At 41.6% G+C, this 27,705-nt stretch overlaps 1 protein-coding gene across 1 annotated transcript in view; it reads left to right on the top strand.

The window, feature by feature from the left end:
* Nucleotides 1-924: 924 nt before the first annotated feature.
* ADAMTS18 (ADAM metallopeptidase with thrombospondin type 1 motif 18) overlaps nucleotides 925-27,705 on the top strand; it is a gene marked incomplete at its 5' end in the record, with an annotated part of 96,989 nt that continues 70,208 nt past the window's right edge. Inside the window, 3 exon segments of the mRNA XM_067539981.1 lie at nucleotides 925-1,147; nucleotides 1,150-1,335; nucleotides 3,245-3,561. Coding sequence (XP_067396082.1) covers nucleotides 925-1,147; nucleotides 1,150-1,335; nucleotides 3,245-3,561 — 726 coding nt within the window.

Raw genomic sequence — 27,705 nt, 5'->3', positions numbered from 1 at the left:
GACTCTGTCCCGTCTCAAAAATCGGACTGTTTTACAGCAAAGTCTGAACTTTGCAGAAGCTGTGCTATTTCTCCTAAACCAGTCAGGTCAACCGGCTGCTTCTGCACAAAGCCAGCTCAGTGATCTTTCCCCCCCCCACCCCTTTTGTTTTAAATCTGGAAATAATTACACATATCTGTGCCAATGCTGACAACAAATAGCCGCCTCGCGACCTTCTCTGCCTTATTATTTGTATTTCCCTCCTGCCTGAGCGCTCCAGCCTGTATGGTGCTAGGTGCTGTACAAACACAGAACAAAAGGACGGTCTCAGGTTGGCCCCAGGGAGTAAGGTGGGAGAGGAGCATCATTCTTTGCCCCCCTTTCAGGGCGGGGTATGCTCAGCCAGCTGGAGCAGGTGAGGAGCCCCCCCCACCCCACTGAAAGTCAATGGGGGTGGCATTTCCCCTCCCCCCCCGGCTTGCCTAAAAGGTCACCCAGCAAACCACGGCCAGCCTCCAGAAAGGGACCCACCCACCCGGGGGTCCCTGGCACCCCTCCCCCCACGCCGCGCGCTGCAGAGTGACCCTGCAGCGACACTCTCGCGCCCCCCCCCCCTCTAGCGCACGCGGCTCCCACAGCCGGGGAGGGAGAGAGAGAGGGAGGCTCGCTCCGCCGCCGCTGCCTCCGGATTGGTCCGCGCCCCGCGCTCCCCCTCCCCAGCCCAGCAGAGCGAAGAGGGAGCCGGGGGGGGGCGAGTGGGGGGTGGCCGCGAGCGCACAGACGGGAGCGGGGGAGCCGGAGCCCGTCACTTGCCTGCAGCGCTTTAAAGCCCGCGCGCCGCCGGCCGCGGCTACCTGCGAGCCGCTCCGCATGGGAGCCTCTGGCCCGGGGCGCGCGCCGGGGGGCCAGGCAGCGGCAGCGGCAGCGGCTGCGGCCGTGTGACCATGCGGGGGCCGCCTCGGCCTCGCCGGCGGGCCGTTTGCGGGAGCAGGTAGCGTGCGAGGTGCCCGGCGGACCATGGACGGTCTCGTGCTCTTCGCCTGGACTGTACCTGCGGCGGCGCTTCGCGGCGGCGGCAGCTGCTCCGTGCAGCTCCTGACCGTCCTGGGGCTCGGAGGCGTTGTCAAGGCAGGTCACGAGCCCTTTCTCCTGCGGGCGGGCGCCTGGCGCGCCAGGTTACTGAGCCGTGTCTGGTCGGTGCCTTCTCTCTCTGCCTTCCCCCCACCCCCCGTGCAGTGATGCTCGCCTTTTCTCTTCTTCTCTTGCAGACCCTCCAGCTGTGCTGCCTCTGTTGCGTGTCTTTCGCGGCAGCGTTAACCAGTGACAGCAGCAGCAGCAGCAGCGGACTGAATCATGGTTGGTATCTTTAAAAGTAATAGCAATAATAACAACAACAACAACAATTAAGAAATGCATGCAGGCTTCTTTGGGAAACGGGACATTCAACATCACCTGCAAGTCGGGGGGGGGGGGAGGGAGCTTTTTCCCGCCCCTCCCCCCAATGACTATGAACTGAACCCCCAGGCATGCTGCTGTAAGGCTACATGGAGATTTAACATCTCTGGCGCACGGGCGGTAGGCCTGTGCAAAATCAATACCGCAAAAGCTGAAAAAATGAACAACCAAAGAGACTATATTTAAAGGCAAAGAAAAAAAAATGTAAATAAACAAAATTTTCCGTTAAATTATGGGAAAAAATAATAGAAAGCCGGCGGGGAAATAAGCCATGCAACCCAGGCTAAAGGATTGTAGCAATCCAGGAAAAAAACTTGTATAAACAGGGGGTTTTGTTGTTTTTTATTTCCAGGTTGCAAAGAATAGTGTTTTGCTGTTGATGCTTGTAATCTCTCTCTCTATATTTGCACTTGCTGAGAGTGATAACTACAGTGCAGTACACGCAGGATTTGGGAAGGGAGAATCCTACCGCTCTCTGTGTCTGTTTGCTGGGGGATTCCCTTCTTCCAGCAGCTGCTTGCATTTTTGGCCACCAGCCTGTTTAGTGTCCTGAACTTCTGCCATTGATTAACACCACTTAAGGAAAGTGAAAGCCCTTGTGATGTATTGTTTCCACTGTCTACAGCAAAAAGTAACCTATCACTGGCTACGTTTTCAGTGTAATATGTGCCCAGTAAAATATGTTCAAGGCAAGGAGATTAATAGTATGCAAGATCTGCTACTATATCAGAACATATTTTTTTCTTCATAAGGACGTATTTCAATTTAAGAAAGGAAAAAACCATTTGTTTTATTAACAAAGATACGGATATCTTTAGGCATTCTGACCAGGATACACATCAAAAGTTAAGCAGTGTTAGGAAGTAGGCTACTTAATATATAGGTTTTAATGTAAACCCTGCTGTCATCTGCAGCAATAGGTGCCTGCAGTCCCGATTCAGCAAAGAACTTAAGTATGTACCTAACTTCAAGGCTGTAAGAAGTCATCACCCTGTGAGTAGATCAATGGGACTACTCGTGTTTAAAGTTAGGCACATGCTTAAACATCTCACTGAATCAGGCCTTACATTCTTCTCCTCTCTCCAGATATTTTGAGTTGATCAGACTTTTCTTCTCGCAGACATGCACAGAATTTCTTTCACATAATTTAGCCAAAACAACAAACCACTGTGACATTGAGCTAGCAATGGCTGAATAGAGATTATGAGGTAGGATGTAATCTCTTTCTGCTGAAGGTCAGTTATGATTTGAAACCCAGTCTAATCAAGCCACTACAAAGAGATGAGGTCTGACTCTCTTAAAGCATTCATAAATGAATCTTTTAATCCAGTTGAACAAATGGAACAATTCTACAACATTTCCGTTAAACCAATACCAAGGTTACAATATTTGCTACACTCTTTGAAAAAATAATAACGAAAGCTACAACAAAAAACCCAATCTTCTCATGTGACAGCAATTAATATCACGGAGGAGAAAAATCTATAGAGCTGCTGGTGATGACAAATGTCTTCAAGAGTGACTGTGGGAAAGTTCACAGCTATGATAGTCTGTCTCTCTCAGTGGGGCAGAAAGGAAACAAAAACTGTTTTAGAGTCTGTGTGACTTACACAGAACTGCCTGGAGTTGCTTTAGATGAATTTATGCATGCATTATATACATGTAGCCTGTGGATCTTTGGTGCCATGCCCTAAATGAGGAAACTCTTCATGCCCTAATGAAAGTCTGCTGCATAAATGAGCCCCCTAACTATATTAAAAAATGAGTACACTGAGTACAAAGGTTGATGGTCAATGTTTTGCCCTTACAGATTACATATTTGTGACACCTGTCGAAGTGGATTTCAGTGGATTGTACATCTCACATGATGTTTTGCACAGCATTAGGAAAAAGAGATCAGCTCAAAGTTCAAAGAGTTCCTTGCACTACAGATTTTCAGCATTTGGACAGGAACTGCATTTAGAACTTAAACCTTCTACCATATTCAGCAGCAACTTTATTGTCCAGGTACTTGGGAAAGATGGAGTCACAGATTCGCAGGAACATGAAGTTGAGCAGTGTTTCTATCAAGGATTTATAAGGAACGATAACACCTCTTCAGTAGCAATATCGACATGTGTAGGCTTGGTAAGTGTTTCTTTAAAGCCAAGTTAGCATTTTCATATGCAGAAAATACCTATTTTGATTGTTATCAGATTCCTGAAACATACAAGATATTTTTCATGCCAGGGAACATTTTGCAGATTTTCCTAACATTATTAGCTGAACTAGTATCATCATGTTTAATAAGAGAACTTTAATTAGAGATGATAAACTCTGTCTTTGTCACACAACTGGTGGGTTTTTTTGTCACAATTTTTAAGAAAACAATTTGATGGCAGATGTGTGTAATAAATCCATGAGAATTTTCATTCATTCTCAGAGCATTCATGTAGATGTATGCAGTGTCTAATTGATTTGAAAAGGTAAATGCCCTTCCTGCATTTGTGAGTAGTCCTTATTCTTGCTTTGGTGTATGGATTACTTATTTAGTAAAATTTGCCAGTTCAGGCCATAAAATTATGAGAAAAAATAAACATTATGTCTAGGATTGTCAGGTGCCTAAGGGATGAATCAGGCACCCAACTTTCATTGAAATCCAATAGAGTTAGGTGCTTATCTCCCTTCTACTCTTTTGAAAATTCCAGCCTTCACTGATTAAACAGTCTTAGTTGGTTGAAACCTGTCCTGACTGTGCTAAGTATTTGCTTGCAGTATTTGCTCTTCACCACTGTTTTCCAAAATCATGAAAAAAATTTTACTAACAGAAACTTTTTTTTAAGACTACATTCTACATTGTTTTATCGCTAAGGAAGTCTTCATTGGTACAATGTAAAAGAACATCCAGAGAATTAAATAGCACCTGTGAAGTCCTAGGATAAAGGACTTGCTTTCCATGCAATCCATTCCATGCAAAAAAAATCGCTGGTGTGCACCATGGTAAATATTTAGATTGTAGCAATAACGTTCATGGCATTAGAGGACAGTAGAATCTCAAAGTTACGAACACTAAAGTTACGAACTGACTGGTCAACCACATACCTCATTTGAAACCAGAAGTACACAATCGGGCAGCAGCAGAGACCAAAAGAAAAGCAAAGAAAATGCAGTACTATTCTGTTAAATTAAAACTACTAAAAAAATAAAGGGAAAGTTTAAAATATAGGATTTGACAAGGCAAGGAAACTGTTTCTGTGCTTATTGCATTTAAATTAAGATGGTTAAAAGCAGCATTTTTCTTCTGCATAGTAAAGTTTCAAAGCATTATTAAGTCAGCGTTCAGTTGTAAACTTTTGAAAGAACAACCAAAACGTTTTATTCAGAGTTACGAACATTTCAGAGTTACAGACAACCTCCATTCCTGAGGAGTGTATAACTCTGAGGTTCTACTAGTATATTAGGGGTTATGTGACTTATGAGGTCAGTTAAGATTTGAAGGCCAGATGAGGTGTGGGGTGAATCTCCCATTTCTTTCATTGCAAGGATACTTGGATATATGATCATCACTACTGCATGACAAAACAGAAGAAAGGTGCATTGAAAAAGATCAGTGTTTCATTTGAAATAAATACTTTTCGCATTGGATATATTCAGCTCCCTGGAAACAGTTTGGTCCATAAGGAAGAGCTGTAGGATGTTGTTGAGTGGTGCTTGAAATGGACTGGATTATTCTTTGAATGTTCTGTTGCTTTTTCTTTGTGAGTGACAGCTACTAAGAGGGGTTAGCATCATCTGTGTCATCCAAGCAGTTGGGACAGAGGCTTTTGCAGCAGGTGCTGGGAGTTGGAATTAAATTTTCTTTGTTTTTTGTTCTATTTGTAGTGCTGAGGATAACAATTACTAAGATATTGGTTTTGTTCTTCATTTTGATGATCACTTCAAATTTATTCGTAAGCCATTTCCATTTCCTATCACGTTTGTGGTTCCACTGAGATAGATACCATATCTACTGACAATTATTACATTGTGGATGATCAAGGTTGTTTGTATGGGTAGGATTTGTATTTAATAAACACATTATTAGAACTAGGTGGAATAGGGTTTCAATGTGCTGATTCTTGTCTGGAGAACCAGGGTTTAAGTCTGCCTTAGGTCGCAGGGAAACTGAGTTTAGCAATCTTAACTTAGTCTGAAATAGACCTTTGGTCTTATGCCACTGTGTTGCTGCACAAATTGTCATGCCTGGCAATTTTTACTTAGGAGAGAGACATAATTTGAACAAAAAGGAGTGAATTTTGTGATTGAATGAATTTATTTTGGCAGAGCATGGAGTGCTTTCCAGCACCAGGCTTTCTCCAGTCCTGCCCATTGCTTTTCTGAATTACAAGCTTCACTAGATTTGCCCTAAGAATTAATATATATTTTACATAATTGTAATTCATCTTAACTCGTAACCCATTCCTAACATGTTATAAAAATTGCAATCATGCTATAATTATTCTTTTTTCAGCTATTTAATAACTTCTGCACAACAAATGAATAGTAAGAATCCTCAACAAAATTTTCAGTTCATGAGTTTACTAGGCTGCTTTGCTTAGAAATATGCCATCATCTGTCTGTAATGACTAAACCAAAATCTTTGATTAAGATCCAAATTCAATAATCATATGTTAAGTCTGGACGCTGTGCTGTGATCAAGAGTACCTCGTGAATAGCCTCTATATCCTCTTTGCACCAACTACTTTTGTCACTTGGTTGCCCTTCTTTCCTATTTGCTTTGTTCATTGCAATTAAACCGAAAGTGGTGTTTCTTCTGTATGGTTGGTAGCACTAATCTTTCCATTGTTCCTTTCATTAGCAGTAGCTTCCCTACAATAAAACTGCAGTGACCCATTCTTTCAAGCCTGGAACACCGCAATGTGATTTGGAAGCAATTGCGTTTCAATAGACTACAGGGACTCTTTGATCTAAGTTTTTGGATGACCTAGAGTATTCAGTCTTTCAGTTGTCTGTTATTTGCCATTGCCTGCACAGTAGATTTTAGAAAGAAAAAGTCTATATGCAATGGACGGTTAGGTTGAGTGACCCTACTTGAACAGTAAAAAGGAGCAAGTATCTGTAGCTTTGCTGTAGATATGGTAAGAGAAGTTTACATTGAACTACATGTACCTCAATGAAACATTGGCCTATAGCTTAGCAGGACGCAAATAATAAAATATTAGACCTACATATATTTTTCATGATGTTTGTAGACTGTGTCCACATTTTCCTGCCGTGTTAAAGTCAGCACAGATTGATGGATGTAACAGAGGGCAAAATTTGGCCCAATACCTTTATTTGAAAAGAGATGGAAATTCCTATGTTCCTAACTTCCTCTTTGACCTTCCTGATACCCACATTGCCCCATCAACCTTACACACACTGCAGCTTGTAAGATCATCTACTTTGCCCAGCACTCCAGTGACATCTCCCCATCTTTAATCCTCCCCCTTTGCTCCCCACTCTGAATGTAAATATTGTGTGTACTTGTTTGTAAACTGTTTGGGGCAGGGACTGTGTCTGCACTGTCTGAAGGACAGGGAGTTTAAGTGATTCATCTGAGGTCACACAGTCAGTGCAGAGTAGAAGAGAATCCAAGTGTAATTCCCAGTCATGTGGTCTTGTGTCATTCTTAGTAATCCTCTACATTTGTCACTTCTGGATTTACAGAGTAGTACATATTCCCCAGCTACACAAGACCCATTTTCCCCTATAAAGTCAAACTACCATAGAAAGTTTACGCTGTTGTCCAATACACGAGGTACAACAAGTAGAGAAGGTTGTGCACGTATTATTAATTTGTAATCACTTGTCATTTCTGTGGATGTTACTTTTTCTGTTGGGAGATTCTATGTAACAAATCCAATGTAAATGCCACTGGAAGAGAAACCTGGAAAGAAAGAGATAATAGTATATTGCTGTCTGTAGGAGCTCTCCCACAATCGGTTATCTTGGCCGTATCCACAGCCAGTGCAAGTCAGTGAAAAGACTGCCTTTGACATCAGTGGGCTTTGGATCAGGCTGCTATCTATGCTTGGGCCAAATTCAGCCCCAAGCAAGTGTGACATCATTGCGGCCAGAGGAGTTGCACTTGCTTACACCAGGGTTGAATGTATGCCTTTCTCTCCCTTTTATTTATGTACCTCAATGAGGGCAGGGAAGAGCCAGCTTCACACATTAGCCCGTGCCCTCCTTTGTTTTTGGTAAGATGTGATTGAATCTTTCATTATGAGGGGGCCTCTTTCTCTTGTCTCAAGTTCTCTTGCGTTTGCTGGTGTCTAGTCAAGGGAAGAGAACAAGGAGGAAATGATGAATCACGTTACAATCACTGAGCTGTCAGAGGAGACTGTGAATAAAAGAAGGTTTGGTTGTGGCAGTGAGAGATAAACAGGAGATGTATTAATTCAGTGGGAGTTGTGTGTGCATGTCTTAGGGCAGGGCTTAGTTCACAGTATCAAAGAAGCCACAAAATTAAAGCTTCTCCGTGCGGTTTGGCCACCAAAGAGGCAGAAAAGGAGACATGCACTCGTTCTTCCCAGTCATTTAGTTGCACCCCATATTAGCATGATTGAAGTTACTCAAACAACTCCTGTTATTAGGAAAGCTTGCATTTTAAGTCCAAGTAAATATATTGAGACAAATCCCATGGTACTTACTCAGGCAAACTGCCAGTGAAATCGATGGGCCAAATTTTGTTCTCACTGACACTGGTGTGCATTGAAAGTAACCGTTCTTTGCATGAAGTTGCTTTAGGTTTATACAGGTGTAAAAGGACAGAATTTGGCCCTATAGGAGTTTTGAATGATTAGAAACTGAGCAAGGAACTGAGGATTTGACTTGTTCCCAATAGTATTATTAGGGTACATCTATATTGATGGCGGCATTGTTGGTGCTGCTGGATCGATTCTGCGGGATCGCTTAAGCGGCAGTGGAGACCTGCTCAATCGATTCAGAAGTCGACGCCATTAATCCACCCTCGCAAAAAGAGTAACGCTACGTCGACGGAAGGGCATTTCCCACTGGTGCACTGGAGTGGGGACACTGCGGTAGGTAGAAGTTAGGAAGTCGACAGGCGATATGCAAGCTACTCTACATAGCTTGCATATCTCGCATAGACTGCCACTGAATTTTGCTGGGTGTAGACCAAGCCTTAGTCTCTCCATGAGTCAGTAGCAGATACTATAATTATTGCTCCGTTATATCAGAGCAACATGAGCAATTTGAACTGTACCTGAAATGTACATCTCCCCCCCTGAATTCACCCCATACTGTAAAAGAGGAGGAAAGAAACTCTCATTTTTCAGGGAAAACTTCCTGACATTGAGTAGGAAACCACATCCCCGGAGACATTTAAAATTGCACTGGGCAGATCACTAGACCGTGTACTGCAGGGCTGAGGGAAATGGATGTCTGGACCGATGACTGGCCTTCTCCATCTCCTTGTGCTTGATCCTGTGCCCATTGATTGATCCTGTGCCCATTGTGTCCAGGATCAAGCACTCTGATTCTTCTACTGCTTTCACAGTGCTTATAACAGAAGTAATTGAGATCTAGTTTGGGGGAGTCAGTGGGCAGAAGGGAAACATGCATACTGTACCTTCTTCAAGTTTGGAGCACAATGGCCGGGTTCCTGGGGCATTGTACATGGATACAGCGCAATGCTCCTTGAAGTTTCCGTTGAGTAGGTGCAGACTTTACGTGGGGCTCTACGTGGACACAGTCATCCTTGGATGTGGCACAAGTCGGAGGACTGGTGCCGAAAGGAACAATTTAGCTCTTTCGCCTCTAACCTGTGCACTGCACAAATGGCCCAGAGAAGGAAATCAGCTGCAGCTTCTCACTACAGGGGTGTCCCCAGTAGGTGTAGAGCAGGCATAGCCAACGTCTGTGTCAATTCCCCTTCACCTCTCCAAATGTAGGAGGCATGCTAGGCCAGGGAGAGGCCACAGCTGGAGTGCACTGAGCTTTCAGCAATCCCTGACTGGCAGATGATCCGTTCGGGGTAACCCGTGTAAGTTAGAACAACCCTTAGGCTACTCTGAGTTACACCGTTGGGGCGCATTATTAGCAGCCCTAGGATAAGGGAGCAACTCCACTTTTGCCCACCTTCTCTCCCTTCAAGAGTCTGTCCCTTAGTCTTGATTTATCATTACTACAGAATATGTAAAGGGGGGCGTTTCTCCGTCTAGCCACAAAACTGCAGTGTTTCACTAGCTGTGTCAAAGACTTCCCATGAAACTTTGTTCCCACAGTTTTCCTAGCTAATTTTAAGGGAGATTACACTCAAATACCATTATAAAGGTCAAGAAAGGATGATGTGTCTGGACAGAGACTTGACCTTCTAGTGATGGGATGTCTTTGATGTAAATAAGGATTTTTATTTTAAGCTAAATTATTTTGACTTGGACTATAGCATTTATTATCCACTGCTGCTGAGACTTGGGATATGTTTTTATCTGCTCTTATTGTATTAGATTTTCAGACAAACACGGCTGCTTTTTTTTTTTTTTTTTTTAAAGTGGCAATTTATGCAGCTCACACCAATAATTTACCGGTCCAGGATTTAATTTTTCCCCACTTTCAAACAGTGAATATAGTGCTTGTTGAAGGTGCTAGATTAATAGAACCAGAGACTAAAGCTTTTTATTTACCCAAAACACAACTGCCTGGACACAGTAGTTTAAGTTCCCCCTGCCACCCTATCCCACCTCAAGGGACATGTAAATGACACCCTGGTGCATTTTCTGCAGCAGAGTGTGCTGGGATCATGACAGAGCATTGGTTCTGCTGTGTGCTCTATGACACAGTCCACTTAATTAAACAGATTTAGTGACATCTCAAGCCTGGCCTTGGAGGTAGCCCATCCCAAAGCATAAGAGGGCAGTTCTTTTCCCAAAGGTATTCATTCCTTAACCTCTCTGTTAAGCCAGTTCATCAATTATGATGCTAGGTTTTTGTGATTTGGACACTTTAACTGAACTGAGAACATGACTTGGTTTCATATAAGCCACCCAAGAGAGGGCATGGCCAGTCTGTGCTGTGATTGACAGTTCATTACCAGCTCCCTGAGTCATCCAGTGCTTTCAGGACTGTTTTTTTTTTTTTTTTTGTAGACTTAGTCGTAATTTATGTTGAAGGAATATTTCCCATTGCCATCAAATCTTTGGATACAACATTCAAAGTGGTACGTTGTTGGTAAGCTCTTTGGTACAGGAACTGTCTTTTTGTTTTGAATAACCACAGTGGGGCTCTGATCCGTGATCTAGACGCTACTGCAGTACAAATGTTAAATGATAATTATTGTTATTCATAAGCTCTGTTTGAAATCTGCAATGTCTGGACACTGTCAGGATAAAGTCTGGGACAGATCCCCAGCAGATGTAAATCAGCATAGTCCGATTGACTTCAGTGGAACTGTGGATGTCCTTACCTGTGCAGCTAATCCCACATCGGACTAGTCAAGCTGACAATTTGAAACACCCGATTGATTTGCCATGGTTTAGGCTCATTGTTTACGGTTCCCACTGCACTCAATAGCAAGAGTAAACAAGATTCTACGTAGTTTCAACACTGCTCAATGTTGCTGGCATTTCCTTTCACAACGTCTCAGGGGATTGTTTAAATAAAAATAAATCTATTTTTAATTAATTTGTTTTTCTTGATTGCAAGAAAATATTTCTTGTATTGTTGGGCTATATCCTCAGTTGGTGCAAATTGATATAGCTCCATTGAAGTCAATTGGCTTGTCTTCACTACACAATGAACTTGAGTGTTGGCCCACCTTTGAGTTCCATCCGCACAAAGACCTGTAACTTGACTGTAGTGGTACTTTTAACATTGGCTGGCTCATCAGGCAGCATAGGCTCAAGATCAAATTGGCACAACTTGTCACATGCCTTGGAGCTTGCGTGAGGCCATTCCTACTTGAGCTAGGCTAACCAAAGAGGAATTAACTCGGAAGTAGATAATGTGAGTTGACTCTGCAGTGCAGACAAGCCTGATAGAGCTATGCCAGTTGCCATCATCTGAATTTCTGTCCCATTATATTTTGGATTGGGGGAGCGCTGACTAGTTCACAATATCCATTTAAATAAAAACCTGAATCTGAGTTGAACTTTTTTTGATAAATACATTAGAATCAAGTTTTCCTCTGTCTTTCTGATTATGTCACTGGGAGCAGAAACTTTGGTTCTTTCTTGCCTTTTCTTATCCCATTTCAAACCAAATTCTGTTGTGGCAGGTCTACCATAAATTACAATGTGCTAAAGGCATTTCCCATTGATTTGCACTGACAGATTTGACCAGCTATGTGATGGGCTGATGAAAGCACAATTATTTTTGTTTCAAACAGTAGAGCCTAATTGAAAATTTAGATGTAGAAATTTAAGGAAGCTTGAAATCATAATACCTTGCATTAATAGAGTGTTTGTTACATGGGAATCTCAAAGCAATTCACAAGCATTAATTAATTAAGCCTCAATATATGCCTGTGAATTAGATATATTATCTAATAAAGTAATCCTGGCTTTCTAAGTTATTTTGAAAAAAGTTATGTTATGTGTATTGTTGTTATAGATATGTTGATTCCAGGATATTAGAGAGACAAGGTGATGAGATAATATCTTTTATTGAATCAACTCCTGTTGGTGAGAGAGACAAGCATTCGAGCCACACCTAGCTCTTCTTCAGGTCTGGGAAACATACACAGAGTGTCACAGCTAAATAGAAGGTGGAACAGCTTGTTTAGCATAAGTAGTTATAACACATATATAACAAGTTAGTAACTTGTAATTTACCTCCTTGGAAGTCATTAATATTGAGGGTTGGAGAAATGCCTGCCAATCAGATCATATAGTCAAAGAAGGAAATCTTGAATGGCTGCAGCAGAAAACAGTGAAAACAATTATTGCTCTATCATGTGATCAATTATTTTTCCTCACCCTCTAAGTTAATTTATCTTTTATAATGTTTGTTTAGAAGGTGGGGAAATCTTCCCTGCACTTTATACAGTAAGATGGAGATTCTAGTCTACCTGTTAGAATGATTACAACACTGAACATATGTAACAATAATATTTCTTGTCCCTAAAGGGAAATATTGATCAAGTAGTATATCTGAGGTCAAAAAAAATTAGTATTTACTTCTACAGAAGCCAGTGTCTACTTATTATAAAACAAATGGAATGCAGCAAGTTAAGTATAACGTCCGAAATAGTCCACATCACACCAATGTAAATCAAAAAACTAGTTTGGCAGCAGAGATGGCAACGTGCCATTGGCTGCCCTTGTAGAGCTCTTGGCTGTCTGAGCTGGCTCTTACTGGAGTAACCAGGAGCTGGCACATGAGGCCCTTAGTTGCTTAATTATACTTATTTAGCAGATGGGCATACTGAGGCAGCAAAGTGACATGGTGGGATGTTGTTTTTTCACCCTTTTGTGGCATTAACATTTCCTGACACCCCCCCCCCCCATCACATGCACACAATTTTAGCACATGTGGCTTTATCTTTTGAGGTGTTGAACTCTCTCTGTTCACAATGGGGCCACTTTAGTGCTTCTGGTTGCCCCACATATGTTCAAGGAAGCCTTCTACATTGCAGCTGATTATTAATATTTGTAGAAATCTATTGATAAGACTTTTCAATGGACATACACAAAAAACACTAGACCAACATTAACGCTTTCCTTTTGCTTTTGCAAACCACAGCACAGCATGGCATCTAATTAAGACAGTAATATTACATTTTGTGGATAGCAGATACACAAATAAATCATGGATCACTCCTCAAACCTGTTCTCTTTCTGCCATGAGAGAGAATTGTTTTATAACACTGAAATAAAATAAAATTTTCAAAGTCATAAAATTAAAAATAGGTCTGTTTTTTCTCCACATATATAATTATATGTGAGTGCAAAATATGAGTTCTAGGCATTTAAAAATAACTATGTCTGGAACAGGCTTGATTTACATACCACATCTCCATTATTGCTGTGGTTCTTTGGTTGTTTTTTTTTTTGTAGCAAATCATTATCAGACTTTAAATTACACAAGTTTTACATTAATCTAGTCAAAACCTCAGGAAACATTGAAAATCTATATCCTAATTGGAAATGTAATACTGTAGGTAAAAATGAAAATGGTCACAGTGAAGAAAATCTGTGAATGCTGCAAAACTTCGAGAAAGTAGAGTGGTGGGAAAGTTTCTGATTTAAAGAAGAAAATTTGGGTTCACAACACCTGTTATATTCCCTTTTGACATCTAGGAGTCAGGTGGCATTCACTGGTTCCAGTGAACATAAATAAGGAGATTAGAGCCCCGGTTCAGTAGAGCTGAGCTTTCACAACCTACAGCAGGTGGCAGAGCGGACTGCATGCCTCCTTTGCACTTCCCAGACTCGGCAGTCAGATGGGGCTCATTCCCCAGGGGCTGCTCTAACTTGTACTGTCTGCAGTGGCTCCCTATGCAGTCCTCCCATAGCCCAGACTAACCAGAGCACAGTGTGCTCTTGGCACATCTCCTTCCATCACCAGGATGTCCTCTTCTGCCATCTGGCTTCTTGTTAGGAGGGTGACATAGGGATATTCTGCTGCCACTGTGCCAACAGGGATATTGCCTAGTGTAGATAATTGCTGGTTTTATAGCCCCTGTATGCCCACAGAGCTAATAATGGACTGCAGAAAACCCCAGAATTAGGACCACTAAATGTATCAGTAGTCCTGCTTGAAAGCTGTGCCATAATGCATCTTGGTTCAGCAGCTAGGTCATGAGCTAAGACCTGAGAAGCTGTGGGTTCTATTCCTGGCCCAGTCACAATCTCAATGAGTAACCATGGGCAATGCATTTAAATCCTTATAAGCCTGATTTTCAGAGACACTGAACACCCACAACTCCCATTGATGTCAGTGTGAGCTACAGACACACTCTGAAACTCAAACCCTAGTATGGCTCAGAATCCCATTTTGTAAGGCGGAGATAATGATGCTTAATACTTAGACATGTATAATGTTTTTCATGTGTAGATCTCAAAGCACTTTATAAAGGAGTCTATCATCGGTAGTCATTTTTTTAAGTTTCCCATGTGATCTTGGATTCGACTTGTACTGTCAGTTTTACCAAAAAGCGGGCATTCTTAATGTGACACTTTATTAGATGGGACTCGCCACTCGTGTGAATTTCAGAGTATAGGAAATGATAAACAATTAAGCAAAGCATGTGTATTTTCTCTGCAGAACAAGCAAGAATATATTACATTTTCAGAGATAGTTAAACAATTTAACTATTCTTTTTGCTGTCAAAAATATACCGCAACTATGATAATTTGGAGGTGAAAATTTATTTAGCTTACTCTGGCACTGTACTTTAGGGAACAGTACCTCATTGACTGTCTTTTCTAGATCTCTTTTTTAGAATTCTGTTTTTCTTGAGCAGGTACCAGTCACAGTTGTAAAAATAGCAGTACTAAATACATTTCCAAGTTACATTATATGATATGAAATGAACACTAGCAGGGAAAGTGCATGGCGAATATTCAGTCAAAGGTAACTACAGCCCAGCTAAATTCCACACAGGAACACATATGGGCCAGATTTTCACCTGACATAAATCAACGTAGCTGCATTGTCTGTCAGACCATTTGTCCAGTAAGTCTGATATCCTGCCTCCAGCCGTAATAGTCAATACTGATCACAACAGAGGAAATTAACGAAAAACAAAAACACATCAAACAAAAAGTGCATCATTTTCAAAGACTAGGATAGGTACTTAAATAAGTGGTCTGATTTCTAGACCAGCTGTCATCTACAGCTCACACTGACTTCGAGGCAAATATTTATTGCAGTGGGGATGTGATTCAAGTCAGCAGAAAGACTCTTGTTGATGCCATTAGACTTTGGATCAGGTTCTAGGTAGGGAAGAGTTTCCTTCTGACCCTGCTGTGATCATGTTACACCTTGAAGCAAGAGATATACAGTTTCTGTAGCTCAGATTACCATCATTATTTGGCTTAGCAAAGAGACACTGTGCACAGCTGAAAGGATTGCTGACTCATCAAGAAGGTGTGGAATGCTGGTTTTTATAGCAGGATCCAGCAGAGGAACCTCATAAATAACCCAAGGTAGCACCTGATTCTCAAATTTCACTGACTCAGAAGTGAGACACAGGAAAATAACTACTGAGGGACAGGGAAACCCATCTGCAGACTGACCCCCTCCTGTTTTCATGGACCATTTATTGACTAGCAACAGCAAGGTGTGAAACCAGGCAGGAGGTCAGCCAGCCATTCTAAGACCCAGCGGCTGCTTCTGCTGTTGGTAGAATGCACAGAAATGCTTGGCGTTTGGTGCCTGCCCCTGCCAGATACACTTTTGTGCATTACTGTCAAGTGTATTCGTGCTACAGCCAAAGTATAGCGAGAGGGGGAGTGAAAGGAAATGCACTGAGAACTGTCAGCAACCCAAGGATGTGACGCCAAAGAGTAAATATAATCGCTTACAAGGCTTGATTGTGCCTAGCTCCTGTTCTAGTCCCACTGAAGCCAGCACGCCCATTGATTTCCATTACCTTTGGATAAAGCTACAAGTGTGCAAGGGGCAAGGAAGGATTTTAGGAGCTTTGCCTCTGGACAGTTGTTGCACTCCCATGAGTACAAGGACTTCACAAGGCTGTTATGCCTAGCCAGCCTCGGGAATAGGGAGGAGGCAGGACACAGCCTCAACATCCTCCTCATTGACCAGGAGAGCTGGAGAGCTGCAGAGGGGAGGAGGACATGTTGCACTCTCTAAAGGAGTGCCACAGCTCCTGCATTCCATGCCAGGGAGCTCTGGGTGGCCATTTTACCTCTGAGGGCCAATAGCTCCTGCAGCTCTCTGTGCCCTGAACTATTTCCTTCACCACGGTGTCGTTCACAAAGAGTGCAGAAGCATTCTTGGTCGAGTAGCACACATGCAGTGCAAAGTGTCATTCAACCTCACATTGCACCAATCACATAGCGACAAAGGCCTGTACTCTCCCTAAACCCGTGTGACAGAATAAATACCACCGTAAAGACTGTCTGGGCTGACTACAATATTGAGCTGAATCTGGGGATCAAAAAAAACCACGTGGGACTTGACGAGCTTTACATTGCAACTCTTCTGTCCACAGGTTTGTGGCCTTTGGGATGAGTCACCCAGACTGGTTTATTTTTGGTAATTTCCCAGCCTTTTCTTGAAACCCTGCTTTATGATGTCCAAAATAGTAAGTCGATAGTAAACAGAATGGCAATGACTTTGGAGGAGTTGAATTTGGTTGTTGTGACTGTTCAGATGTTTCACTGAATAATTGTGAAGATTACCACGTAAACATGACACTTTAATAAGTGGAGAAGAAAAATAGAAGGAAACAGATTACTACTGCCTTAACATCAAGTATATTAGTGCCTCAGAGAGAAGGACTCTGCTGTATAAACCAGTACACATTCATGATATAAATGGATATACTGTATTTCCTTTGCCCTGTTTCTAAACGGGGTTAAATTGGAGCACGTTTGTGTGCAGACAAGCACAGGACATTTGGCTGTGGTGTTAGATTTCCTAACCATCTCCATACACAAAAGCACCAAGAAGTCATGCAAGGTGCTCTGTTCTCTCAGTTCTCAATGTGACCACGTTAGTGCTTCTGGATACATCAGTGAAGGTTTTACCTGCTAGCCCCTGTACAGAGACCTTCTGCATCTGGCGTGCTACTTAATATGAATGGAAATATATATACCAAATATACCAGATCAATGCTAATCCTTTACTCTTGCGTTTGCAAACTATAGCACTATGTTGGTATCCAACCCCTTTAAGAATGTAATATGTTCTGTAGATAACAGACAAACCCATGCAGTGCTTCTCAGTGCTGTTATCATTTTGCCATTCAATATAACTGGTATATCATTAGTAACATTTAAAAAATATTTCTTCTCTACACAGATAATTATATCTCAAGTAAAACAGTGATTTACTGTGCATAAATTGCTCATTGCAATAAATGAATAGATACATAGTCAACACTCAAGTATCCAAATAGCCTGTGTGCATATCAATAAATATATTACATCTACTATTATTATAAAGAATACTGAAAATGTATATTAAAGGAACCATTAAATGTCCATTAATTAGGCTTGTAACACAGTTAATGTCATTTCTGTGAGAATTTTGCAGATATTTAGGGATGGCACATTCATATGAATTTGTAATGATAGAACGCATTTTTTAAAATAATGTGATTCTGTGGCCCACCTAATCTGTTCGGTGCATTCAATGGATAAATACAAGTAGGAGTACTGGAGACAGACAAATATGGTATCTCAGGGTGAAACTTTCAACAGGATGGGGAGTGTAGTTTAAACCCTGTCTTATCTCACTCTACTCCTACTGCATGATGGTTCTCAGCAGGGAAATTTTGGATTGATTCATAGCAACTGAAGTGCAGTTTAAAATTACACTTCTTTTAATTTCCTTGTTCCTGACAGATATGCAGGGTGGGCGTTTCCTGATTATATGGTATAAATTCAAAGCATTGCAGTTCCCCTGGGTGCTATTTGTGACTAATTTACTTCCATACAACTTTCACATTGCTGGTTTTGTATTGTGGGAGGAAAATATGCTGTGAAGAGAGGAAATGTTTCACAACAAGTGGTCCTTCTGGATTTTCCTCTGTTTTTGTTACCACCTGGAAAGAAAAAAAGGTGGAATAAATGACTGATGCTCCAGATGGACTGTATGAACGGTCACATCTTTAGTCATGAGACATTAAGTTGAGCAAATTCATGCTGTGAAGGGACATGATGGAACAGAATTGCACTTTAACTTCTAGCAGCACGACTAAAGATCACAGAACAAAACAGACAGGGACAAACACTGCTTTGCCTCTCTCATGCCAGCAGTCCTATTGAAGTAAATGAGAATGGAATTCACTTTAGCCAGATAAAGATGGAGTAGTCTGCCTTTGTGTGGGTGGCGGGTAGGGTGTTAGGCTGAAAAGATGAAATCCATCCAGCCACCAACCTGGGCCACTCCAGCCTATAGCTTGGAGCAGTAGTGGTCGCTTCCTTGTATCACACTTGTAGTGTGTAAGGGCCATTGGATCTGTGCAAACATGGATATAGTGGCCTCTTCCTGCCTTGCTCCGAGCCCACCTTCACTGATACTTGTTAGACCAGTGCAGAGACCCCCATTCTCCACGTCCATTCTGCCAGCAGACAGCCCCTTCCACATAGTGCTACTGCAGGGCTTACCTGTGGCCTAGAATCCTGACTCATAGAGCCACTGAATTAATAGGACTGCCTGTGTGAATAAAGCAAACAGGATTTTGCCCGCAGTGACTTCAGTGTCCGTTGAGCTACATCAGAAGGTTTGACAACAGGTTGACATTGGTTTATTATCTCAGCAATGTTGTGCAGGCACCTAGGCTTATATTTTTAAAGGCACAGAGGGAGCTAGGCACCCTAATCTCAGACTATTACTACGATCACAAATAGGTTAAATAATTATCTATCATCATTAAAATATGTATTTCTGGTTAAAATGCACTTTCTCCAAGAACGGATGTTATGTAAGTGTAGTAACACATCCAAAGAAGGATGGACTAATAAAAATGCTGCAATAAATGGTCACGTCCTCACATTTGCAAAATTATGCATGCACACACTGGCACCCACAGGCACCAGTGTGCAAACACTAAAAGCCAAACTCTTGTGCACTTTAAATATTCTAGCACTTGCACATGTAGAAGTGCTGGACTGACACCTGCAAAACCCATGGATGGCAACAGGTTTTGTGAGTAGAAATTCTAATGCTTGCATACACCTGGGATATGGGTTTACTTAAAGTACATATGCAAGTCTTAGGCCCTGTCTATATAGGGTTTCTTGCACTCCAGTTTGAAACCAGAGTGAGCCACACCAGTGCAAATCCTATTTAACACTAGTGCAGCACTTCCACACTGGGAGTTTGCCGTGGAGCAGCTGGTTAAGGAGATGTGGGTACATCAGTGTACGGGACAGAGCCTCAGTGCATGCAGATGTTGGAACCTGCGAAGGATGGATGCAAATATGTTGTCGTTCAAGTGATCTTTGCAAGTGAAAAGCGGTGCATTACATCGCTCAAAAATGACCAGCCTTTTTCACCTTTAAACTTGGTCGTGCAACATTGTGCATGCAGGTTTTGACATTTTCTCTCTCATTCATGAAGCCACTGGAGTGCTCTGTCACGCTAACTTTTTTCTTTGCTAGCACACCGCTACACCATGATTCACAGGCAACTTTTCAAGATGCTTCAGCAGCTAGGCCCTGCAGCACTCCTGCAACTGCCTACAGCCCTCACTCTCCTCCAAAGCTTTCCAGACACCTTGCCTCCATAACCCTCATTCCCCAGGTGTATAGAACCTTGCCCCTTACCCCTTCTCCTGACCTCCTGACTGTTCAGCAGATGGAAAGTTAGACACTTTTTGGAAATTTGGTCTCCTAAGTGTTTCTTTAACAAGTGTTCTTTAAAGATACATTTTAAGTTATTTTCAGAGATAAGGAAGATATTGTGTAAAGTGAAAGGTGGAATCTCTTTTATAGACTGGTAGGACAGAGGTAAAGTTAGATAATGAATTCACATTTTCCCTGTTCCCCTCCATATTAAATAGTGCAGTCAAGATACAGTATTAGGATTTGTGATGCTAAACAACAAATGGGACCCTCAGAATTGGGCCCCAAATAATGACATGAGAGATGGGTCTGAACCCCCATCTTGGATGTGAACACCCACTGAATTTTAAATATGTTCAGTAGCTGTGTCACAGTGGTACAACTGGTAGCATTGGACCCTCAATTCTGTAGGAAGTTTGAAATCTGGATCCTTCTCCAGATTTGAATATTTTGCCTCAGCCCTTTCTCTTTATTGCATTAGTCTTCATGGTGTTAAACTGTCCACAAATTCCATACAAGGTGTAGATAGTTAGATCTCCATATATTTGTACTGAAGTTAGAAACCCTTCCAGTTTTCAGCATTAACAACTATGCTTACATGTTAAGCTTAATAGCACGGCAATAGATCTCCAACTTCTTGTTTCTTTAGACCAACCAGTTATTAGAGCTGAGCAAATAATTTAGTGAAATTGACACAAATCTGCAAAACTTTTCAGTTTCACCAAATCTGCATTAGTTTTGGTAGAAAAAAATTGCCCAGCTCTACCTCCTAGAGAAACAGAGAGAGAGAGAGATTCCCTTGGAAAAAATACTGCTTCCCAACTTTTTCCATATCTTTCTCTCTATATATATACTGGGAGTCTCCTACACCATTGCAGGAGCGTGAGAGCACTGGTGGTCCATGTTTTGGGAACTCCATGCCAGACACGTTTAGAAACACTTTAGTGTGTAAATGCTTTTGTTAAGAAATACAGTTTACATACTTTGAACCAAACAATCAAATGTTTGCCAGATGCAATGGAAATTAAAGACTTCCCTCTTGGATTGGCTTATGGACCTTTGTAGAAAAGGGGACTTTTATCTTCTCCACTCAACTTCTTTTCCATCCTCTGTTCCTCCCATCTTCAAATCGTTATAGGATACAGTATGACTGATCTCTTCAACTCAGTGAAAGGAAATACATAAATGGTCCCACACAGTTTATCACACTTTTCACAACAGTCCCAGCCAAACAGCATGTTGTAAAAGTCACAAAATGTAACAGACTTAATATATTCAGTGCAATATGTTACAGTCAATGTACCCTTTCATTGCCATCTTAATCGCATGGGGCATGGTAAACAAATAGGCTATTTTATGGGTCTGAATCACAACCACATGTCTGAAACCTGTAAACTTTGAGTGTTAGGAATCCAGAGATGGATTTAGATGTGGTTTCAGCACATCTCTAGGTATACTGGGACAGATTCTCAGCAGGGCAGACTTTGTGTAGATCAGTTGATTTCAATGAGACTACCTTGATTTTCACCAGCTGAGAACCTGGGCCCAATATTAAATCTAATAATGTTGTTCCAAAGAGTTGCAATGCAGTACTAAGCAGTTATAAATTCTTGGACAGTCACCATGGTTGATCACACTTGTGCCTACTACAGAAGTTGTTGCATTGGCATGGTATTGAAAATTACTTCTTCGAGAGCTTTCAGGTACACAAATATTAATAACAAATACAATCTCAAAAGAGGCCAGATTTACTCCTGGTGTAGCTCAGTTGATTTCAGCAAAGTTGCACCAGGGATATATTTGGCCCATGTCATCCTGCATTTCAATTATTGTGGGCCAGTTTTTTCAGAGGGTGACCTGAAGTAGCATTTGTAATTGTGCACCTGTGTTTGAATTGTGGCAGTGCATCTAAGTACTTGCCAGTGATAGATACTCTTTTCTAGGTAAAAATAAGGTAGACGTGCAAGAATTCTTTGTACCCACAATTCATTTCGGTCACATAAAATTATGAACTCATATTTTAGTGGTGCAAATTATTCTCTCACAAATGAGGCTTTTTCATGACCTGGACTCAAGGTGAAAGTTATTAAGTTCAATTTAACAAATAACTTCCTTATTCCAGTGCATGTTTTGTATTAAAATCTGGATGTTATTAGATGTTTATGTGGCTTACCATATATCTGAAAGTTACAGTGTCATTTTACAGTTTTCTCAATGTGAAACGCCACGAGAAAGGGATGAAATCTTATTTTAAACCGGTTGATCTTCAGCAGAATAGTGCAGCTCTGAAGTTTGGAGTTAGCACAGTTTGAATTGCATCCAAACAGAAATAGAGTTTTATTGCTTTATCACCATTTAAAATCAAAATGGATTCAGATGTAGCTAGAGTGCTATGCTATTTCACATGGGTGATTACAGGAAAACGGAGGGGATAAAACTGACTCCCCCTACACAGATGCCAAGTAAATATGCTCTGTTGGGGGTACAACGTTGAGAAACCTATCTATTTTACGTACATATATGGCCCCCATCATTGTAGTATCTGAGCTCCTTCTTTGATACAGGGAAATGTTATTATTTCCTTTTTACAGATGGGGAAGTGAGGCACAGAAAGGCTAGGTGACTTGCCTAAGTCACAAAGAAAGTCTATGGTAGAGCATGGAATTGAACCTGACTCTTTTAAGACCCAGGCTAGTGCCCTAATCACCAAGCCCTGCTTCCTCTCTATGTGTCCACTATCTTGTGGGCAGGGTGGTGGTAACCCAAGTGTCTTTATGAGTAATATTCTAGGCCTACCTGCTCCCCCACAAAGTGGCTTATGGCCATTGTCTTGTGTAATTAACTCATTCCAAGGGGTGTTTCCGCAACAATAAAAATTAAAAGGTCAGAACCACTGATTTAACCTCTTAGTAAGTAATATACCCGGATGTATCCGGACACACACATATAACCTGAATCCATAGTCAGGCAACATTGTTATCGGAGCTGGCGGAACTATTCGTGGAAAAATAAAATTAGGTGAATTTAGCTGGCTTTGTTTCGTTGCATGCAATAATTCCAGAGCAAACATGGCTCAGATTCTCAGCCCACATCTGGCAGAGTACCACTCTGGGCACTACACTGCCCACATCTTGCAGCCTTTAGTAAAAAAAGGATGTAGCTGGGGAAGAGAACACATGGCCAAAGCACCCTTGTGCTCTGGCAATGTCAGCTACAGAAACAGCCCTTGGATGCCCTTTTAGCGCGTGCAATGTAAAGCAGACCCGAGGCTTAGAGCCCAGTTGTCTTCACAGAGAACGCACTGCCAGAAGCCACCTTCATGTTACAGCCAAGAAGATCTAGTATGAGCACCTCTCCTGGTCACAACTGTGGCCACGTGTCATGGGGAGGGAGGCAGTCTGTCAGGTAGGCTGCTCCCTAATCACTTCCAGTTTTGCCAAGTCTCACACTTTGATCATGAGTCTCATGATATTGGCTGTCTTTCCTAAACCACCAGCTGCTGGAATCATGTGATTACCTGAGACTCTGAGCTGTCATTAAAAACCAAACCAAGCAATAATAACAAGAAGAAAAAGAAACAAACAGATTGATGGTTTTCATGGTTGTAGAGAAAAATTTGAAAAAGGCCCTAAAGGCTCAGGAACCAGAAGGAACTATGAAGAACCACCATTTATTTATTTTTAAAACATTTCATGATTTATAAGCCACTCTCATGATTCTGCAGAGCCTGACTCCTGATTTTCCATGTTGAGGGTTGCATTTCTGACCCAGAAGCACATTCCTATTTGGAAACATTAAAGCAAGCATCTGATGAATGCTAAATAGGCATCATGTAAAAGTATTTGCAAGTAAAGTTAACATCTGCCAGCAACTCACTAGCCTAACCTGTTCAATTTCTATTTTATTATTTTCAAATCATTTTTGTTACTTTAATATCTATAACAATTATAAATGCATAAACTTCACAAAAAGTATAAAATTCATAAAACACGTCACAAAGACCGTTAGGACAGATGTTTTCCATCTATTTCAGAACTGTCAGACATACACACTAATGAAATATAATCCTGATAACACATTTTTGTTACACCTATTCACTGGGGTGGAGAATAATGCTTTACTGTGGGTGAAATTCAGCCCTGTTCCGAGGTCCAGCACAAGACATACACCTCATTTAAGTTCTACTTGGAGGAACTTAAATGATGCACCAGCCCTGTGTTGGCACAGGGGTGAATTTTATCTTCTCTAAAAGTTAGCCTCTGGGAAGGTGGGGCTCTAATCACCCAGTCAGCACCACCTATAGGCACTGATCCAGCAAAGCACTCAAGCATATTCATAGCTTTAAGCACATGAATAGTCCCAGTGATTTACTAATGTAGATGCTTAAATGGTCTGCTGGATCAGGGCCTTAGCTAATCTGTATCTTTATGTCTAGTTTTCTTGATGCATGGCAAGTATTTAGTCAGCTGTAAGACGACACATGACAGATACTGCACTGTCTCCTTTCAGAAAAGGTAAGTGAAGCATTAATACGTTCATATAATTCCACTGCTTCCTGTTTGCTTTGTGATGGGTATCAGAACTGTCATAGCTAATAGAATATCTAGATTTTATCTTATCGTCACAGTGCCTTGCTTAAACAGTCTGCCCCCAACCACCTGTAACTTGGATCTGTTGCACGTAGCTAATTGACTTTTGGATCTGTGAGATTAGAACACACAAGAGAGACATAGGTTTCAGTGGGTAAGTTTGCTTGTGTTCAGACTGCAATGTTGGGCCCACAGCGATAGAATCGCTAATGTTCCATATAATCTAGGATGCCAGTTGTCAGTCTTTTTGACATTTATAGTACAATTTTTATAATATATTTATAATGTCATTTATAACGTTTAGTCTTTGCTTATAAAGCATAAGGTGCAGATGGATATGAGCAGTTATTCTAAATTGCATTTGCTGCAAAGTAATAGTCTTTGTATTATTTCTAGAATATGTCATCATTATCCTGCAATAAATGTCAGCCTAATATATTTAAACACTGTTGAGTCTCTTCAATTACCTAAATCAGAAAAGCAAATTAGACTATTTCAGTATTTGTTACATGTTGATAGAAGCAGGATGGCACAAAGATGTTTTAAACAAGTTCAGTCAACTGCAAAAAAACAAAGGCACTATTCAGAGATAACTTTGTCTTTGTTCATATATGAATAATTAAAGGCAAGCAATTTTGTTACCTTGCTTCAACAATTGCTGAACGTTCAGAATAATACTCGTTTTGTGCAGTTTAAATGAACAGAGTAGTCTTTCATGATGAACTCAGAATGGCTGTTTAAAGATCCTACTCTCTGAGGACCATTGATTGGCGATAGTAAAATGCTATGTTGTTAAAAAAATCTTAACATTTAAATATAGGCAGTAAGTTAACTATGTTATACTTGAAGACAGAGTTCAGTATTTTTTATGAATCATTTGGATTTGAAAGAAAACTTGACTACAGTCAACTCACAATCCAGAATCTGTGGCCAGTGACTCTCATATTTTTTCTTTCATGTTAAAAATATTTTAATGATGCATGGACATCAAGTTAACCTAAATATTTAGAATGTTGGGGTGGCAGAACTCCTAAGCTACTGGAAATTAGCACAGCTCCACTGAGGTTATTTTCACTCGCTGAGGACCTGGCCCAAAAAATTATTTTCTGGCCTTTTTAATTTACTAATTCTGGTATCATCATCGTCAACAAATGCTACTCTGTGTACAAAAATCTCCACACTTATTCTGAGGGATGGGTGAATTTGTTTGCATAACATAAAAACTCGGACAAAGTTTAGTTAACTTGCACTCTTTATATCTGTGTTTTTCAATGCCCACATGCCTTCGCACTACCTGGTTTGGCACAGGGTCAAAATGAAAATCCTATGCATTTCATTCGTAGGATCTCTGACTTGAGTAAGACAAGTGTATATTTGGAAATCTCATGAGAGTCCACTCCTACTAAACTCCTAGCCCGATTTCTGGAATAAAATGGCTTGAATACGTTCTGAAAAATGAAGTATGTGGACAAGTCTGACTTTAGTGGGAGTTCTTGGGTGCTTTGTACTTTTAAAAGTAGGTCACTCATTTAGGATCCTAAATATGGATTTGGGAACCTCACTTTAGTCTGCTGTTTTGAAAATCATGGATTGTGTCCCTAAAATTTAAATTTTTAATCTTATTTCAAAGCCTACTGAAGTCTACCCATCACTACCTTTTCATGTCACTTAATAACAAGGGGTCATTGCTGCTGAATTTTGCAATTAACTTTGGTGAGCCACCACTGCTACTTTGCTCAGGCTGCTTCTGATGCCTAAGGGCATGTCTACACTGCCGTGGCGGCCAGGATCGATGCAGCGGCATCGATTGAGCGGGTCTGTGTAGATCTGTCTCTGGTCAACTCAGTTAGTCCATCTCACTGAAAGGCAGAAGGAAGGTCGACAGGAGGGCGTCTCCCGTCGATGCAGCTCCGTGAAGATGCCGCAGTTTGTCAACCTAACTATGTCGGTGGGAGATATGCAAGCTATGTTAGCTTGAGTGTCTCCTATCGATGCCAGCGTGGACCAGCCCTAAGACATGCTTCCGCTTGCCTACACTTTCAGCATGTTGGGCTCCTACTTTCTGTTTTGCCAGATACGCTGCTTCTCATTTTCCTCTCGCTAATTTCACACCAGAATTTGCTGATTTGATTATGCTATCCAAAATATTCACATGCGGGCCCAAACCTGACAGGTGCTTAGCACCTGAGCTCTGATGATGTCATTTAATGGTAGTAAGTCACAGGATTCCAGATCAGCTCGTAATATATTTTTGTATTGAAATTCCTTGAATGATTTTGCTTATGTCTGTAGCATGGTTTCAGTCATGCTTATTTTTCAGACTACCAATTCAGCCCAACCCAAGGCATATAGGAGGAGTGAGAGTCAGCTTGATCACATGCTCTCTAAAGGGAGGAGAGTTTGTTATTGGACTGCACATGTGGTGTTGGGCTGCTTTAAACAGCCTTGGGTTAGGACGGAATGGCTGGAAGAGGAGTGCTGGGTGACTCAGTGGGATTTACTACCTCCTTGGAGCTTCCCGGGCGAGTGCGTGCTGCAGCCACACCTTCATCCTTTAAGGGCTTGATCCAAAATCTGCTGACGTCAATCGGAGTCTGTCCACTGGCTTCAATGAGCATTTCAGGCCCTAAACGCATGTGCAGTGCAGTGCTATCTCTGCATAGCCTTCTCTGCTGGCCAGGGTCCTTCCCGGTCCGGGATGGCCAGGATACCACCATCTGTGGCTCTGCTCCCTTTCACATTGTGGCTGAACTCTGCACAGAGGTACAGGTGTTGTTTTGCAGAACCCTCCTTCTTGCACACATTATAGCTAGTGGCCGAGGAGCCAGCCTTGGCCTCAAGGCTAGTTAAAGTTGCTGACAGGTAGCTTTAATTTGTGCAACTGGCCTAGGTCCTATGGAGTGCCACCGTGCCCTCATCCTGCCTTCCTCTTCCAGAAGAGCAGACACAGGACCCAGACCTGTCCCATCTGAGCCAGCAGGGAGTTCGCCTTTGACAAGAGAATTCTCTGATAGGCTGTTGTGGCCCTTTGTGCCTTCTGAACATGTCAAAGGGCCAGAAACTGAATAGACAATCAGGCCTAGAAACTACAACTTGAGTGACACCAGGACGAATTGCAGCCAATAGCATTCCCTGAGCTTTCACTCCAGTCTGAGTGAGAAAGCAGGTTAACATTCTGTGATGTATCAGTGTCCAGATATTATTACGATGGGAATCTGAGG

This window comes from Emydura macquarii, unplaced genomic scaffold, assembly GCF_026122565.2.
Source record: "Emydura macquarii macquarii isolate MOO-44397 ecotype Brisbane River unplaced genomic scaffold, CSIRO-AGI_Emac_v2 contig_561, whole genome shotgun sequence".
Lineage (NCBI taxonomy): Eukaryota > Metazoa > Chordata > Testudines > Chelidae > Emydura > Emydura macquarii.
The sequence above is the reverse complement of the archived record's forward strand: the minus strand, read 5'-3'. Positions and strand labels throughout refer to the sequence as shown.